At 40.2% G+C, this 13007-nt stretch overlaps 2 protein-coding genes across 3 annotated transcripts; one reads left to right on the forward strand and one right to left on the reverse strand.

Moving 5' to 3' along the window:
• The first annotated feature begins 538 nt into the window (after window positions 1–538).
• Window positions 539–5058, forward strand: RPAIN (RPA interacting protein). Of its 2 annotated transcripts, none has more exons than XM_072415539.1 (7): window positions 539–688; window positions 859–1047; window positions 1758–1830; window positions 1915–2026; window positions 2102–2165; window positions 3163–3303; window positions 4892–5058. In XM_072415539.1, the coding sequence occupies exons 1-7, from the start codon at window positions 617–619 to the stop codon at window positions 4919–4921; spliced, it is 681 nt and encodes a 226-aa protein (XP_072271640.1). In that variant the 5' UTR covers window positions 539–616; the 3' UTR covers window positions 4922–5058. The 2 variants fall into 2 exon arrangements, with proteins under 2 accessions (XP_072271640.1, XP_072271651.1); XM_072415550.1 differs by having other exon boundaries at window positions 1776–1830.
• A 2101-nt stretch (window positions 5059–7159) lies between these two features.
• C1QBP (complement C1q binding protein) lies at window positions 7160–12635 on the reverse strand. The gene is made up of 6 exons (XM_072415562.1): window positions 12329–12635; window positions 10626–10776; window positions 9239–9326; window positions 9044–9139; window positions 8312–8437; window positions 7160–7790 (listed from the first exon to the last, which is right to left on the reverse strand). Exons 1-6 carry the CDS (start codon window positions 12543–12545, stop codon window positions 7644–7646), a joined length of 825 nt encoding a protein of 274 aa, XP_072271663.1. The 5' UTR covers window positions 12546–12635; the 3' UTR covers window positions 7160–7643.
• Window positions 12636–13007: the final 372 nt, after the last annotated feature.

Below are 13007 nucleotides of genomic sequence, written 5' to 3' on the forward strand. Positions count from 1 at the left end.
TCCTGTCTCTATGTGTAATCAGGGGTGAAGTCGTAAAGGAGAGGGGGCATGGTACTATCCATGGTGAGAGGTGAGAGCACATGCACATCATTGTTATGTAAAGGTCCCCCCCCCACTACACCCCTGCCCTTGTGTCACTCAAAAGGGAAGAAACTTCCCCCCGAGTTACATCATGATACCAGAACCCACCCACTACCCTGAGACTGCGATCCATACTTGATTGATTGACACTAGCTCACTGGCCAGTCTTTCTTATATCATAATAATGGGGCCACTGTCACCTCAATAGATAAGTAAAATAATGATCCCCAATAAGAGGTAAAGTGTGCTTTCTCAAACAAAAGGTTAAAAACAGGTTAAGTTAATTGATATTTTTTCAAACTAAAGTTTCCCTTTAAGTATGTTTCAGTGGGTTAATGTTGGTGGTGTACACAGCACTAATCTTCATTAATTCTTCATTCTATCTGGGCAGCACTATTCCCCATCAGCACACATGGCACTCACAGATAAAAACTACAATGACAGGCATGCATTGCGTTAGTGTCGTCACGTGGGGCGGGCATTTAAGTGGGCGTGGCCTGGCCGCAGACTGTGCTTGGAGTACACTGAGTGCAGGATGGAGGCAGAGATGAGACATCGCGCCTTGTACAAGGGCACTACCCCGCCATGGAAGGAGACCTACAGAAAGGTGATCTGATGTATAGCAGCTGTCCTGCCATATAGTTCCAATTTAGATTAGGCGGTGCTTTATTGTATCTGTGCAGGTTTTATTACTATGGAGCTGCCCTGTGTGATAAGTGGAATATTGTGCACGTTTGATATTTATTGATAACGATCCTTCCTTCAATCTGTTCTCAGAGATGTGTGGAGAGACTGAAGAGCAACCGCTCCAGACTTCTGGATAAGTTTCGACAAGTGGGTGACCGAGTGAATGGAGGGATCGGTGGCTCCTTCCTGGTTCAGGAGGTGATGGAGGAAGAGTGGAATGCAATGCATTCAAGAGGAGGAAGCTTTCCTTCCCTATGGAAAAAGGAGAACTTGTCACAGGTAGAGTGGTGTATTGGGTGACCATAGGGGATAAGGTGTGTGATGTCACTCTCTGTGTAATATTGTTACATTCTGTTTACTTATCTACAGATCAAAAGTATGGCAATCTGCAAAGGATTCCTTTGTTGCTGGGTTTTTTTTTTTTTTTTTTTTTACCTGTACTCAGTCCTTATTAAATCCAATCCCTTCTACATTTTAGCTATGATTTTGCTGCTTCTTTTTCCTTAGGGGACATGTAGAGGGGGGATAGGAAGAGCTTAAAGCTGTATTCCTCAACCTTTTTTTCTGGAAACTTTAAATAGTAAAAATATATAAATATATTAATAGGAAATAATCCTCAGGTCCTCAAGGAACCCCATTCTATAATTACAAAATCCACAGCTCTCCTATTGCATTGTTGCTTGGAAGGATGTCACCCTTACAGTGCTCAACCCAGATTTTTTTATTAAGCTTGGTGGGAAGAAATTATAGGTGGGTGGCAGCCCCTGTATTGTGACCCAACTCTTCAGTACCTACCCATAAACAGCCGGGTGGTGCACCCATCTAAAAGAGGTTGGGGAGAACACTGCCTTACATATAGCCAAATATGGTTTCCTTTATATTAACCTGAGAGGCACCAATTGCTGATTGCCCCAGGAACACCTAGCAACTTCTGAAGGAACCCAGGTTGAAGAAATATTTGTTCCGTGTGTGTTTTTGGTTTTTTTAAGGCTTTCGGCATCTTACAGGATCCTGATGAGTTGGTAACATTGGAAGAAATCAGACAGGAGCTACTTTTGGAAGGTAAAGTCTCTGTGTATGTATTCACATTGTTTTGAATAAAGCACATTTAAGATGGAATGCAGAATTTTTCTTTTGCTCTTTCAGAGCAAGCAATGGTTGCTGAGATCGAAAGCATTCTTCAGTTTGAGGATGAATGTCTGGATTCAGTTGTAGGCATGAATGCTGAAAACCTCATTGTTTGCCCAGTGTGTAATCGGTATGTATTTTTTTGTGTTTTCATTTTTTTTTTTGATTCTTTAATATTTGTAAAACTTGTACTGATGTCTTTCAGGAACTACCTAACTGTAACAAGTTGCTTTGTCTTATGCCAGTGCGGTGTGTATATTAATTGTAAGGTAAGTGTTGTAGAAATATTTGTCCATTGCACACTGCCATACTTCTCCATACTTCATGCGTCTTTAACTGGACATGTATATTTGTAATGTGCGTGTCCAAGGCAGCTTGTTAGCTGTTCAGGGTCTTTTTGTGAGCTTGGTGTGGTATTGCACCTTTTGAGCTTCATTTTATGAATATGAATTCTTATGAGCGGTCGCTAACAAAGATAATGAGACTTTTACACCATTGCTGACCTAGTCCTCTGAAAATATTGTCTGACTTCTCTTGCTGCACAGTTATTTCAGGGCAGCCACTCACATTGAAGAGATTGATTACTATTTTAGGAGATCAGAATTGGGTGCCCGAACCCTCCAGCACAGGTGGTTCTAGAATTGTTACATTTTAATTCTTATGGACAATGTTTTATCTATACCATAGGTGTGTATACAAATATCTCCCTGAGATGACACATATGTACAAATGATAACAAATTCTTGACTCCCCCTGTATACGAGCCTCACTTCGCATTTCATCTACATCTGAAAGGTTGATTGCTGTGCGTGCCCTTCTAGTGTACAAAACTGGGGCATGTAAATGAATTGTGAAAAATTATTATTCTTTAATAATATGGAACTTAAGTGTATAGGAAGCAAAATAAATTGTTCGCTTTTATTTGCTTAATTTGAGTCTGAGGTTGACAGGCCACCTAAGCGCTTGACTGTTCTTCTGGTTCTTAGCTTCTAACAATCAGGCAGTGATATCATGCAGTTGACATGAAAGCAGCTGCCCGACATCAAATTTCCTTTCATCCTGGACCCAAGTTTAGGGTGCTAATGAAAATGCAAATGCCTAAAAAAAAAAAGTCTTCAGAATCTGCAGTACCTGAAGTATTTGACTGAAGTTTTTATTGTTTGTTAAACTAAAAATTGTAACCTGTGTATGATTAGGTACATAGGCTATTATTGCATTAATCTTAAGAATGGCTATATCTTAATACTGGTTTTCTTTTTGTTACAGTCTCAAGGTATGAGTCGAGAGAAGCTGCAGTCATTACTTGAACTTAACCTCTCTGCACATGCAAACAGCTGTTATGAGCATCCAGTGTTTTCAGTTGTCCTAGATGCTGAAGGAGGATCCAGTTTATTTATGAGTTGCACTGTAAGTATGCATTTTCTACTACAAGGGCTCAGCATCCAGTGTTTTCAGTTGTCCTAGATGCTGAAGGAGGATCCAGTTTATTTATGAGTTGCACTGTAAGTATGCATTTTCTACTACAAGGGCTCATCTTTCTTGTTTACTCTGGCATGTCAAGGTTATCTGTACCCTGCACACTATAAACATAGAACAAAAGTATGTTCTTGGTACATAAATGCAGTTTGCATTGTAATATATTGCTTCATTTGAATGTAGATGTTCAGTAACCTAAAAACGCTATGTCCCATGTTTAAATATCTTTGTTTACATCTTTCTAATGTTCAAATGTATGATAACTATGTGGTTTGGACTTGGGAGGTAGGAACTTCCTGTATGCATGTGTTTGGGGAAATTTATTTAAGCCTTAAAATCGGATGACAGTATCCAGATATTTATCATGTCCCAAATCCGGCAGGACACCACATGAAATGGTCATCATCCTTGGACAGGCTAAGCCCACTTGACCCGATCTGTGGGTTGATGTTGCTACCTGGGTGCCACAGCTTCTGGCTGCTCAATCACAGGGGTACTGGCTAGTGTGTGTGTGTGTGATGTATTTTGGAAATTCTTTGAGTCTTTCCTCTACTGCAGGGGTCCCTGGCTGTCTGACAAGTGCACGTCTCCCTGCGCATGCGAGGTTTGGAGTCCGGGCACTTAGTGGTCCATGACGTGCAAATAGTTGGGACCACTGCTCTACTGCATCACCTATGTTCAAGAAACTGGTAGTGCCACTGGTGAGATTTTGATAAGTCTGGAGTAGTCTCCTCTTTCAACTTGCCTGACTGTCTAATGTAATCTCTGCATTTTGTTTTCTCAAACTTTTTCCTGGGCCTCAAACAAACAAAAAAAAAAAAAAAAAAATCCCTTTTAAGTTTTGGATAAAATGGGTGTAAAGGTTATAACCACTGTCAGGTTTTACTGCTATGGGGTTTCTTTTAGGTAACCTGAGGCAGCTCATCTGCTGACCTGTTCAGGTGAGTCACCAAATGATCAGAACTACAGCCGGGCATCTTGCAGCCTTTCTTGGCAGAAGTCTCTCGAGCAGAGTTTTTCAACTGCAGTATAAAAATTATTGGAGTTCTAATCTTTTTCCACTCTTATGTGCAAAACTTTAGCTTATCAAAATTTAGGGTTAGGTTTTATTTCAAACTGAAGTGATCACTGTGCTTGTTACAGACCTGGGCCTATTAGTTTTATGGCCCTGCTAAACAGAGAGATTTAAATTCATAATGGGTTTTTACAGTTAATAATTAGGAGTGGAGGTGTAATATCCTTTGCTGTATTGAGGATGAACTGCAAACTGTAGATCTTTCTTGGCTCATCTAAAACATGTTGGTTAACCTGTTCTGCAATTCCCTTTTGACCTTCTTGTAGGTTTGTAGCAGTCATTCACTGCTTTTATGGATATGCCTCAAAATTTCAAAATGTCATAAGAAGTTAAATCTGTTCTCAAAGTAAATTGCTGCAATTGACAATTTTGTTTCCTTTATTTAGAGCATGGGTAAATCCTTTTCTTGACTCAAACTTCTTTTTTTTTTTTTTCCCCTACCAGGTGTGTGATGCAATGGCAGTTATAATCTAGACTGAGGTGTAATCTTTCACATGGCTTCTACTGAAGAATATAAATTTAATGTCTATTTATTTTTGTTTGTACAGTTTCCTATTTGTAAATTAATGTAACTTTTAAATGCTTTAAATAAAGTAACCTGATTTACTGTGGTTTTATTTCTTTTGAGTCATTTTAAGGAGAAGTATTTGTATTCATATTTTTGTTAATACATGTGAAATATCCGGGTAAACTAAATATGTAAACCCCGTCACTATATTATCAAATGTCAACGTTAACATAATTTCAAGTACAAACGTATTTTTAAATCTATACTCAATCAAGATATTGAATATGCAGCCCTGTCCTCTTGATGTCCTGTCCCCAATAAAAAAAAAAAAACATGTTCACCACTGTCAACACCATGTGAAAAAAGGATGGGAAAATGTGATGTTTTAAATACAATAGCAATTTTTAAAAATGATGGTTTGGCAAACTAAATGTCATTCATTTCAGGGTTTACATATAACTTAAAACTGAATAAAAGTAATAAAATAATCCATTTACTTTGTTTATAGTCAGTAATTTGTGGAGGCCGGGAACAATACAACTTGGGTACCTATAATTTCGTTTCATTTATCAAAATGACCATTTGATCAGATCAAAGGTAAAATCTGCCAATGTGCACAAACCCATATATAATTGTAGAGTGTTTTCTGTGTTTTAATCTGTCATTTGAAAGCTAGTCAGCTAACACGACCTGGTGAGCTGGGTCTTCTGCTTTCTGGTAATTTCCCCCAATACTACCCCATAAATTCAGACCAGTGGTGGCATTGCTTAACACTTACAGTACACAATTTATAGGGAAGAGCAGGATCCAGTGTCTCAGTGAGCCTTTGACAACACATGGTGATGTAACCTATACTCCTGTCCTTGGCATGGACTGACAAAAGTTCCTTTTTGAAAGAGTTCTTGTTCTGCTACACTGAACATATTCGGATATGAGGAAGAGCGTTAAGGATAACTTCTTTTGTACTTGGTGAGAGGTTTGAGACATGAAAATAAATGAATGTTTAATACCAAATTACTTTTCTTAATAAAAGCTAACAGTGCTCAACCCAGAAAATTGTTTCTGGGCCGGGTGGGAAGAAATTGTAGATGGGTGGCAGCCCCTGTATTGTGACCAAACTCTTCAGTAACCACCCAAAAACAGCTGGGTGGGTGCTGAAAAGTGCCAGGTGGTGCACCCGGCTAAAAGGGCCTGGGGAGAACCCTGTAACATAATGATCCCCATACCTATCCACACATGTATATAGGGATGAATAGCAGTCACATGCATATTGAAGAGCAGGTACTTAGTGACTTTTATACAATTGTATCCATATGGATAACATTGGAAATATTTATGTATTGCATTAACTACCGGTATAACCCCAAACATTGCTCATATGTGACTACAGTAGTGACTATTACGGTGTAGCTTTTATTATGCTGCTTTAATACACACACAAAGCATGTTTTACTGCTGACACCAGGGCATTTTTACTCCAACGGTCTAGTCACTAAAAAGTGTTAGAGAACTTTGTTAAAAAAACAGGGGAATTTTGCTTAAGTGGAATTCTGTCTTGAATGAAATCTTGTATTAGAAGGATAACCCACTTTTACACAATTATCTTCCTTCAACATAGTTTCAAATAAGTTAAGAATATTTAATGTTTTTCATTATTTATAAACAAAGTTTTAGGTTAATTTAATAAATGTGGCTAGTGGTTTATACCTTGTTTTTATATGTAATTGTAGCACTGTAAAATTGGGCACTTCTATATAGTTCTTATTGCTGCTTCTCATAACAAAAGAATGATTGGGCCAATTCATTGTAAACAAAAAAGCTTGCAGGATACAGCTTCCCAAATGTAAAAAAAAAATAAAACCTAGCAAAGGTATCTAAACTGTGGAACACAGCCTATTTAGCAGCTTGCCCAGAGTTCTGCTTCAATGTCGGCATACATTCAAGGTACTAATGTCATTTAGTGCTATTGTGCATAAACACACAGGAAACAAGCAAAAGATTGGCAAAACACTTTTCCTTGGCAAATGCTTTTTTTTTTTTTTTGTGGTGTGTTTTAGGTAGGAAGATCCATTGGCTGTATTTCCTCTAAAATTCTACACCAACCCACAAATCAGTGATTCATATGCAGACTACAAACTTTTCATATTTTACATAAGGTCTATACAAACATACGGCAGACATAGAAATAAACTCACTAAACTAAATAGAGTGTTTGGGATTTTACTGGGACTTGTACAAAAAAAAATTGCGTATACAGATTTAGATTGGCAGACAGATGTTTTCATAACTTGGACAGAACATACTGCAAAACTAAATAAAAAAAGCTACAGGATGCTTCTTTTCATCAGTACTCTCAGAAGAACTTAATAGAGAACCTGTAAGAATAGAAACTGTCTTTTACCAACTAGTCATCCACTGACTTGGAACAAGTATGAATAACAGAATTCACACCTTTCAATCTTTACTGTCTGCACGCTTGTTCCAGGTCAGTACCTCATCAGAGAATTAAATTACGAACAGGATGACAGGCACCTTTGGAAAAATAAAGTCAGCCATGACGTTGCCTGCATTTCTATGTTCACAGGTTCACGTAAGTGATTATCTCCAGTGAACACTAGTCCTTGGATCTTCACATTCTCACTGTGAAAATGGCATAGAATTTACATTATAAACAAATCTGAACACATTTTAACATTTAATAAAAGATTTCAGATTTTCAAGGAAACGGATGTATTCTTGATGCTCTAGTGCTGTGCTCAGTTCCACCAGTTCATCTGCAAAGGTGTTATCAATTCCACGGTCAGCCAGAAAATCCATCAAATGGTCATACAGGGCCTGAAAATAAAAGCAAGTATCGCATATAAAGTTAGATATAATTGACAAAATGTAATAGTCATGTAATACAGAAGACATATTTCAGTGCACATTAAGGATTTGTGAACATTCTGACCACTTTCACAGCTTGCTCACACCCATTTCATTTACTACCACCCCTCTTAAAATGAGTACACATGGCACTGTGGTATGAACTGATGCCATAGGACTCGGGGCAATATGTCTAGTTCTTGAATTGGTTCTGCATTGATGGCTGAATAGGTATAGAAGAGCCCAACATACACATGTTCACAAACCACTTAAAGTATATAACTGCCAGACACATTATTAATAATTTCTTTGAAATAATTTGTTCAAAAGTTTATACTGAAATAGAGGCACACACTCCAGTTTTGTAAAAGCCTAGGTAAAGGATGTGGCTCAAGTGACCAATGTGAGAAGAGGTTAGTGAACATTACAGGCATTTCTATAAGGAAAGTTTAAGACGATGATGACAACAAGCCAAATATATGAATACCAACCCAGTCAAGGGAATCTGTGCCAAGAGTGTAGCTGTTCTCTTTCCAGTCGGTGTCTCCAGTGGGCTGGAAGCTAACCTCTCGAATTGTGAAAATGTCACTCTCCTCTTCTTCTTCACCATGTCCAACCTTAAACATAACAGAAAAAAACATTTACAAAAAAATGGTATCAGTACAATGCATCTACTACTAGACAATATAGTTCTAAAATGTACATAAAAATGTGTTTACAATATTAAATAATGTAACCTTGGATAATCCCTCCCCCCATTTCATAATGGATACCTAAATAGAAATGTCAAGGTGTGCCTAATTCACAAAATTATGATTAGAAAGAAAAAAATCTATCAGGCACCACCTTTCCACCTCACAACCTTGCTACTAAATACCGTTTTATGTTTACACCCTTTATTAGTGGCTGAAGACAAGTACACCTACCCTATCAATCACACCTCCAACACCATAGCAGATCATCACAAACAATTGTAGAATCTTTAATGTATGGGGGAAAGCACTACACAGGTGTGAGAAGGTTGCTGCTTTTATATACAGCAAGACAAAGTGGTATGCCTAATGTAATACCCCTTCAGCAGTCAATTTATCTGTTTGCCAAAAAAATGGATATTTTCAACTGTCATCGCAAATAATGGCAGTCATAATAACGAATGATCATTATAGCTCAGCAATGATCATTGCTCAGAATCTGTGGCTCTATAAGGGAAGCTGGAACATTACCTCATCTTCAGGATAGTGGCAGTCAAGAACCAATGTCTGATTGCTATCCAGATTTGTAACTTCTACAACAAAGTTTGGTGTGGAAATTAGTTCAGGCTGTAGGAGAAGAAACAAAAAAAATGTTAAGTTTCTTACTATGTCTACATCCCATGATGTGTTAAAATAAGGAAAAAAGCATCTAAAAATCAATCTTACTTCTTCTTCTTCCCCCTTCTGCCCTTCCTGAGATTCCTCTTCAAAGGATGGCGGAATGCTGTTGTTGGTGTTAAACGTCACACTTATCCTACAAAGTTTAAACAAAAGCAATAAAGTACATACATATATGTACAGATGCATGCACATATAAATAAAATCTGGTCCGGATCAGGTCATCATCTACTGTATGTTCTATTTTACAAATCAGGCACTTGAAACATAAAAATTTAAGGAGATCGCCATTCCAGCTGAAAGAATGTATTGCAGCCACAAAAAACTAAACGATAACCATAACACATGCCTGAATAATGAGTATTTTTAAACGTAAAAGCGGTATATTAAAAATTACTCATTTTAAATTTCCCACCTGGTCCCGCCTACCAGCCCCACAGTCCTGCCCTCCAGCCTAAAGCTTGCGAGCAGATACCTGGCCGGCATCTGCTTCCCCTGGCCTGGCATCCCCAATGTTCACAGGCCGGGGACGCAGATGCTGGCCGGCATCACCTAGGCAAGCAGATGGGGGGGAACTGCTGGAACCAGGAAGGTCTTTAAAACTCCCTGGCAATTCCACCCTGAGTGTGGCTTGGGGTTACCGTTTTTGGCACTGAAAATTAGCCCCGAGCCACACTCAGGAATAACGCCAGAGAGGTTAATGAACTCTTGTTCGAAGTGATGATAGCTTGGGGTGCATTATGACTATCTGAGCCCTATAAGCCTCTAAACGGCCTGCCAGCTCCTAGAAAATCGAAGATGTCCAAAAATCTGATCTCAGCTCTTGTAGAAACATATATAAATGGTAAAGGGAGGAGGAGACAACTTTTTATGACTTTATAGGGGACAGTATAGGGTCCAACTACATTGATGCTGTTGCCATCCCATAAACTGGTATAACATGTCTTATATAAGACATTTATTTCACCTTGGGAGGTCACTCATTGTTTATACTTCATGTACCAAGAATTTGCCAAGGGGAAGAGGAGGGGGGAGGTCCTCTATTAGATCATCTTAGGGAGTGAAATCTTATAAAGTTTGTTGCAAATGTAAGGCTATGTACACACGTCAGATTATTCTTGCCCGATATAACCAGTCGTGCTCATCTGACAGTGGTTGCCTGATGCCATTCATGGATCCATCAGGACAGATCCATGAATGACCAATGGGGAACAGCTATACAATTCAGGAGAGGAAAGCACAGTAGTGTGCCGCTCACTCATTCCCCCTCCATAGAACACTGCTGTGAGTACAGTACTCATTGGTTCAGCTGTCACTTTTTGTCACTAAAAATCAGAAAAGATTGTTCACAGCTACAAAAATTGCACTGGTGTATGCAGACTAAGAAAAAAAAGTTGCCAACAGAAGATTACAAAATGTAATACGGGGTACATACTTCTCTCCAGAAACTTTACGGGTCAGCTTGGCTTCTGTTCCGTGGACTTCGATTTCCCACCCGCCAGACATTTTGGGGAGATTCTTGTGTTTTTGGATTTTTTTCTCTTCTTTGATTTCATCACTCAAAAATTCTGCAAAGGCTTTGTCTCCTTAAAAACACAAGATTTAATTTAGCTACACATAAAACACTTTTGTGAAATATTCAAAAGATACACAAAAACAATTTCATTATGTGGAGAACACAATACATCTGTGACACACACACACATGCCCCAAAGACTGCTGGGTACAGAATGACCCCCTCCCTCCACCTCTCATTGGTTTCATCCCTGGGAGGTCACATCTACATCGAATGTTATATTCCCTGTCATTTAAATGACCACCCTAGAGTTGTCAGGGGTTGCTAGTTCACCACCAAGCCCTCAATATGCAGAGGAATCTTTCATCACTGACCCCAATGTATAAGGGGTCCTTTCACTAATGACCTCCAAATGTATTAGAGGTCATTTCATCACTCCAATGTAAACAGAGCACTTCCCTTCTAACACCCACATATATGTCCTTTCAAGACTGTGTGTGTACATATATATATATATATATATATATATATATATATATATATATATATATCCTTTCATGACTGCCACCCACACATATATATATATAGGGGTCCTTTCATGACTGTCCCCCCACTTATACCCCTAAGGAAGCCTAACGAGGGCAAAACGCGTCAGGTAAAAAAGGCTACAAGCAACCAAATAAAGCACTGTCTTTTCGCTCATAGCGTCAGGAAACTGTCACCTTGCGTTAGTTTGGATGCCTACCAGACATTCATAAAATATTCATAGTAGGTGATTGATGTCTAAAACAATATCCCTAAATACTGGGACTAAGCTAACAACGGTCTGATATTGTTTTCTTTGTTTTTGTATCTATAGTTCACTTTATGAATAATACACACTAATTTTGCCAAAAAAACCCTCTCTGTTTTTCTGCTCTCTTTATTGTATATATGCTGATTTGTAATGAGGGTTGGCAAATATCCCATTGAAGGGATAATCTAACTAACCTATCAAGGTAATGGTTTTATCATTTATCGTCACCTATGTCCCCCACATATACAGGGGTCCTTTCATGACTGGCCGAGAGAGAGAGAGATTCTACCACTAACCCCAATACAACCTGTAGTCCAGTCATTCTATACTGGGTATTATTCTCTCTGGTAAGGGAAATGTTTATTTGTGGGTGCCCTGGATATAACGGGTATGTAGCGGTGGCCATGTAGCGGCGGGTAAATAGCAGTGGCCATGTGGCGGCGGCCATGTAGCGGCAGGTATATGGCGGTGGCCATGTAGCAGTGGGTATATAGCAGTGGCCATGTAGCAGCGGGTATTTAACGGTGACCATGTAGCGGCGGGTATGTAATGGTGGCCAAATAGCAGAGGCCATGTAGCCATGGTTATGTAGCGACGTGTATGTAATGGTGGCCATGTAGCAGGGAGTATGTAGCAGTGGCTATGTAGCAGTGGTCATGTAGCGGAGGGCACATGGTAGCCATGTAGCGAGCCATGTAGCGAGGGTATAATGGTTTCTCTCGGGGTCTCCGTCGCTGATGAAGCCGGCAGTCCGCACCTGATGTCTGTACACTGCCCCCTCCCTCCATCCATCCATCCATCCATGCAGTGACAGCCCTGCACTCACCCTCGGTGTGTAATCCCCCGCAGCCGCACGACACAGCCGGGAATCCTCGGTGTGGGTTGAGGAAAGTCGGCCTGAGAGCGCTGCTGGCCCCGCCATGGACCCAGAGAGAGCGGCACAAGGAGCGGCCCGGGCCCCGGCTGGCCAGCACTGGCAGCGGCCGAGACACCAGCACCCTGGCGGCAGCGGAGAAGACGGAGCGGGACAGAGAGGAGAGCATGGTGCAGCCGTGACCCACGTGTGTGACAAGAGGACACCGTGACACCTCTGAACTATCACCTCAGCCGGCGGAAGTGTCATGAGCGGAAGTCACGACAGCAGCCAGCCAGCCAATAGGGGAGCGCTGGGGGGTGGGGAGTGCAGGCTGGAGGTGGGGAGGGAGCAGCTCATGTACAGAGAAAGTTTTCATATAGAATGTCAGGACGAGTCTGCTAGTATATGAGAGCATTCCTAGTGTATCTCCTAAACTGAATCCTCATCCCAAAATGCTTCACTAAGAAGCTGTGTGTCCGCTGGGATGGGCTTGTAGTGTATAACCTTCAGAGCAATGTCAAATATAAGCAGCCCCCTCTACTCCTCCATCACACCATGATAATGTATTGCTGGGATGATTGTATGATGAGGTCATTAGAGGTCACCACTCCTCATTATTTCCCCATGTGTGCTATGCTGCCACCTTCAG

This window comes from Pyxicephalus adspersus, chromosome 1, assembly GCF_032062135.1.
Source record: "Pyxicephalus adspersus chromosome 1, UCB_Pads_2.0, whole genome shotgun sequence".
Taxonomy (NCBI): domain Eukaryota; kingdom Metazoa; phylum Chordata; class Amphibia; order Anura; family Pyxicephalidae; genus Pyxicephalus; species Pyxicephalus adspersus.

Bases quoted from the DNA above. Each gene is read 5' to 3' on its own strand.
- RPAIN (XM_072415539.1), top strand. From the start codon at position 617: ATGGAGGCAGAGATGAGACATCGCGCCTTGTACAAGGGCACTACCCCG. The intron at 2,166-3,162 runs GTAAGTGTTGTA...TTTTTGTTACAG, and splicing joins GTGTGTATATTAATTGTAAG to TCTCAAGGTATGAGTCGAGA. The intron at 3,304-4,891 runs GTAAGTATGCAT...TTCCCCTACCAG, and splicing joins GTTTATTTATGAGTTGCACT to GTGTGTGATGCAATGGCAGT.
- C1QBP (XM_072415562.1), bottom strand. From the start codon at position 12,545: ATGCTCTCCTCTCTGTCCCGCTCCGTCTTCTCCGCTGCCGCCAGGGTG. The intron at 9,327-10,625 runs GTATGTACCCCG...TAAACTTTGTAG, and splicing joins CGTAAAGTTTCTGGAGAGAA to GATAAGTGTGACGTTTAACA. The intron at 9,140-9,238 runs GTAAGATTGATT...CTTCTCCTACAG, and splicing joins AGAAGGGGGAAGAAGAAGAA to CCTGAACTAATTTCCACACC.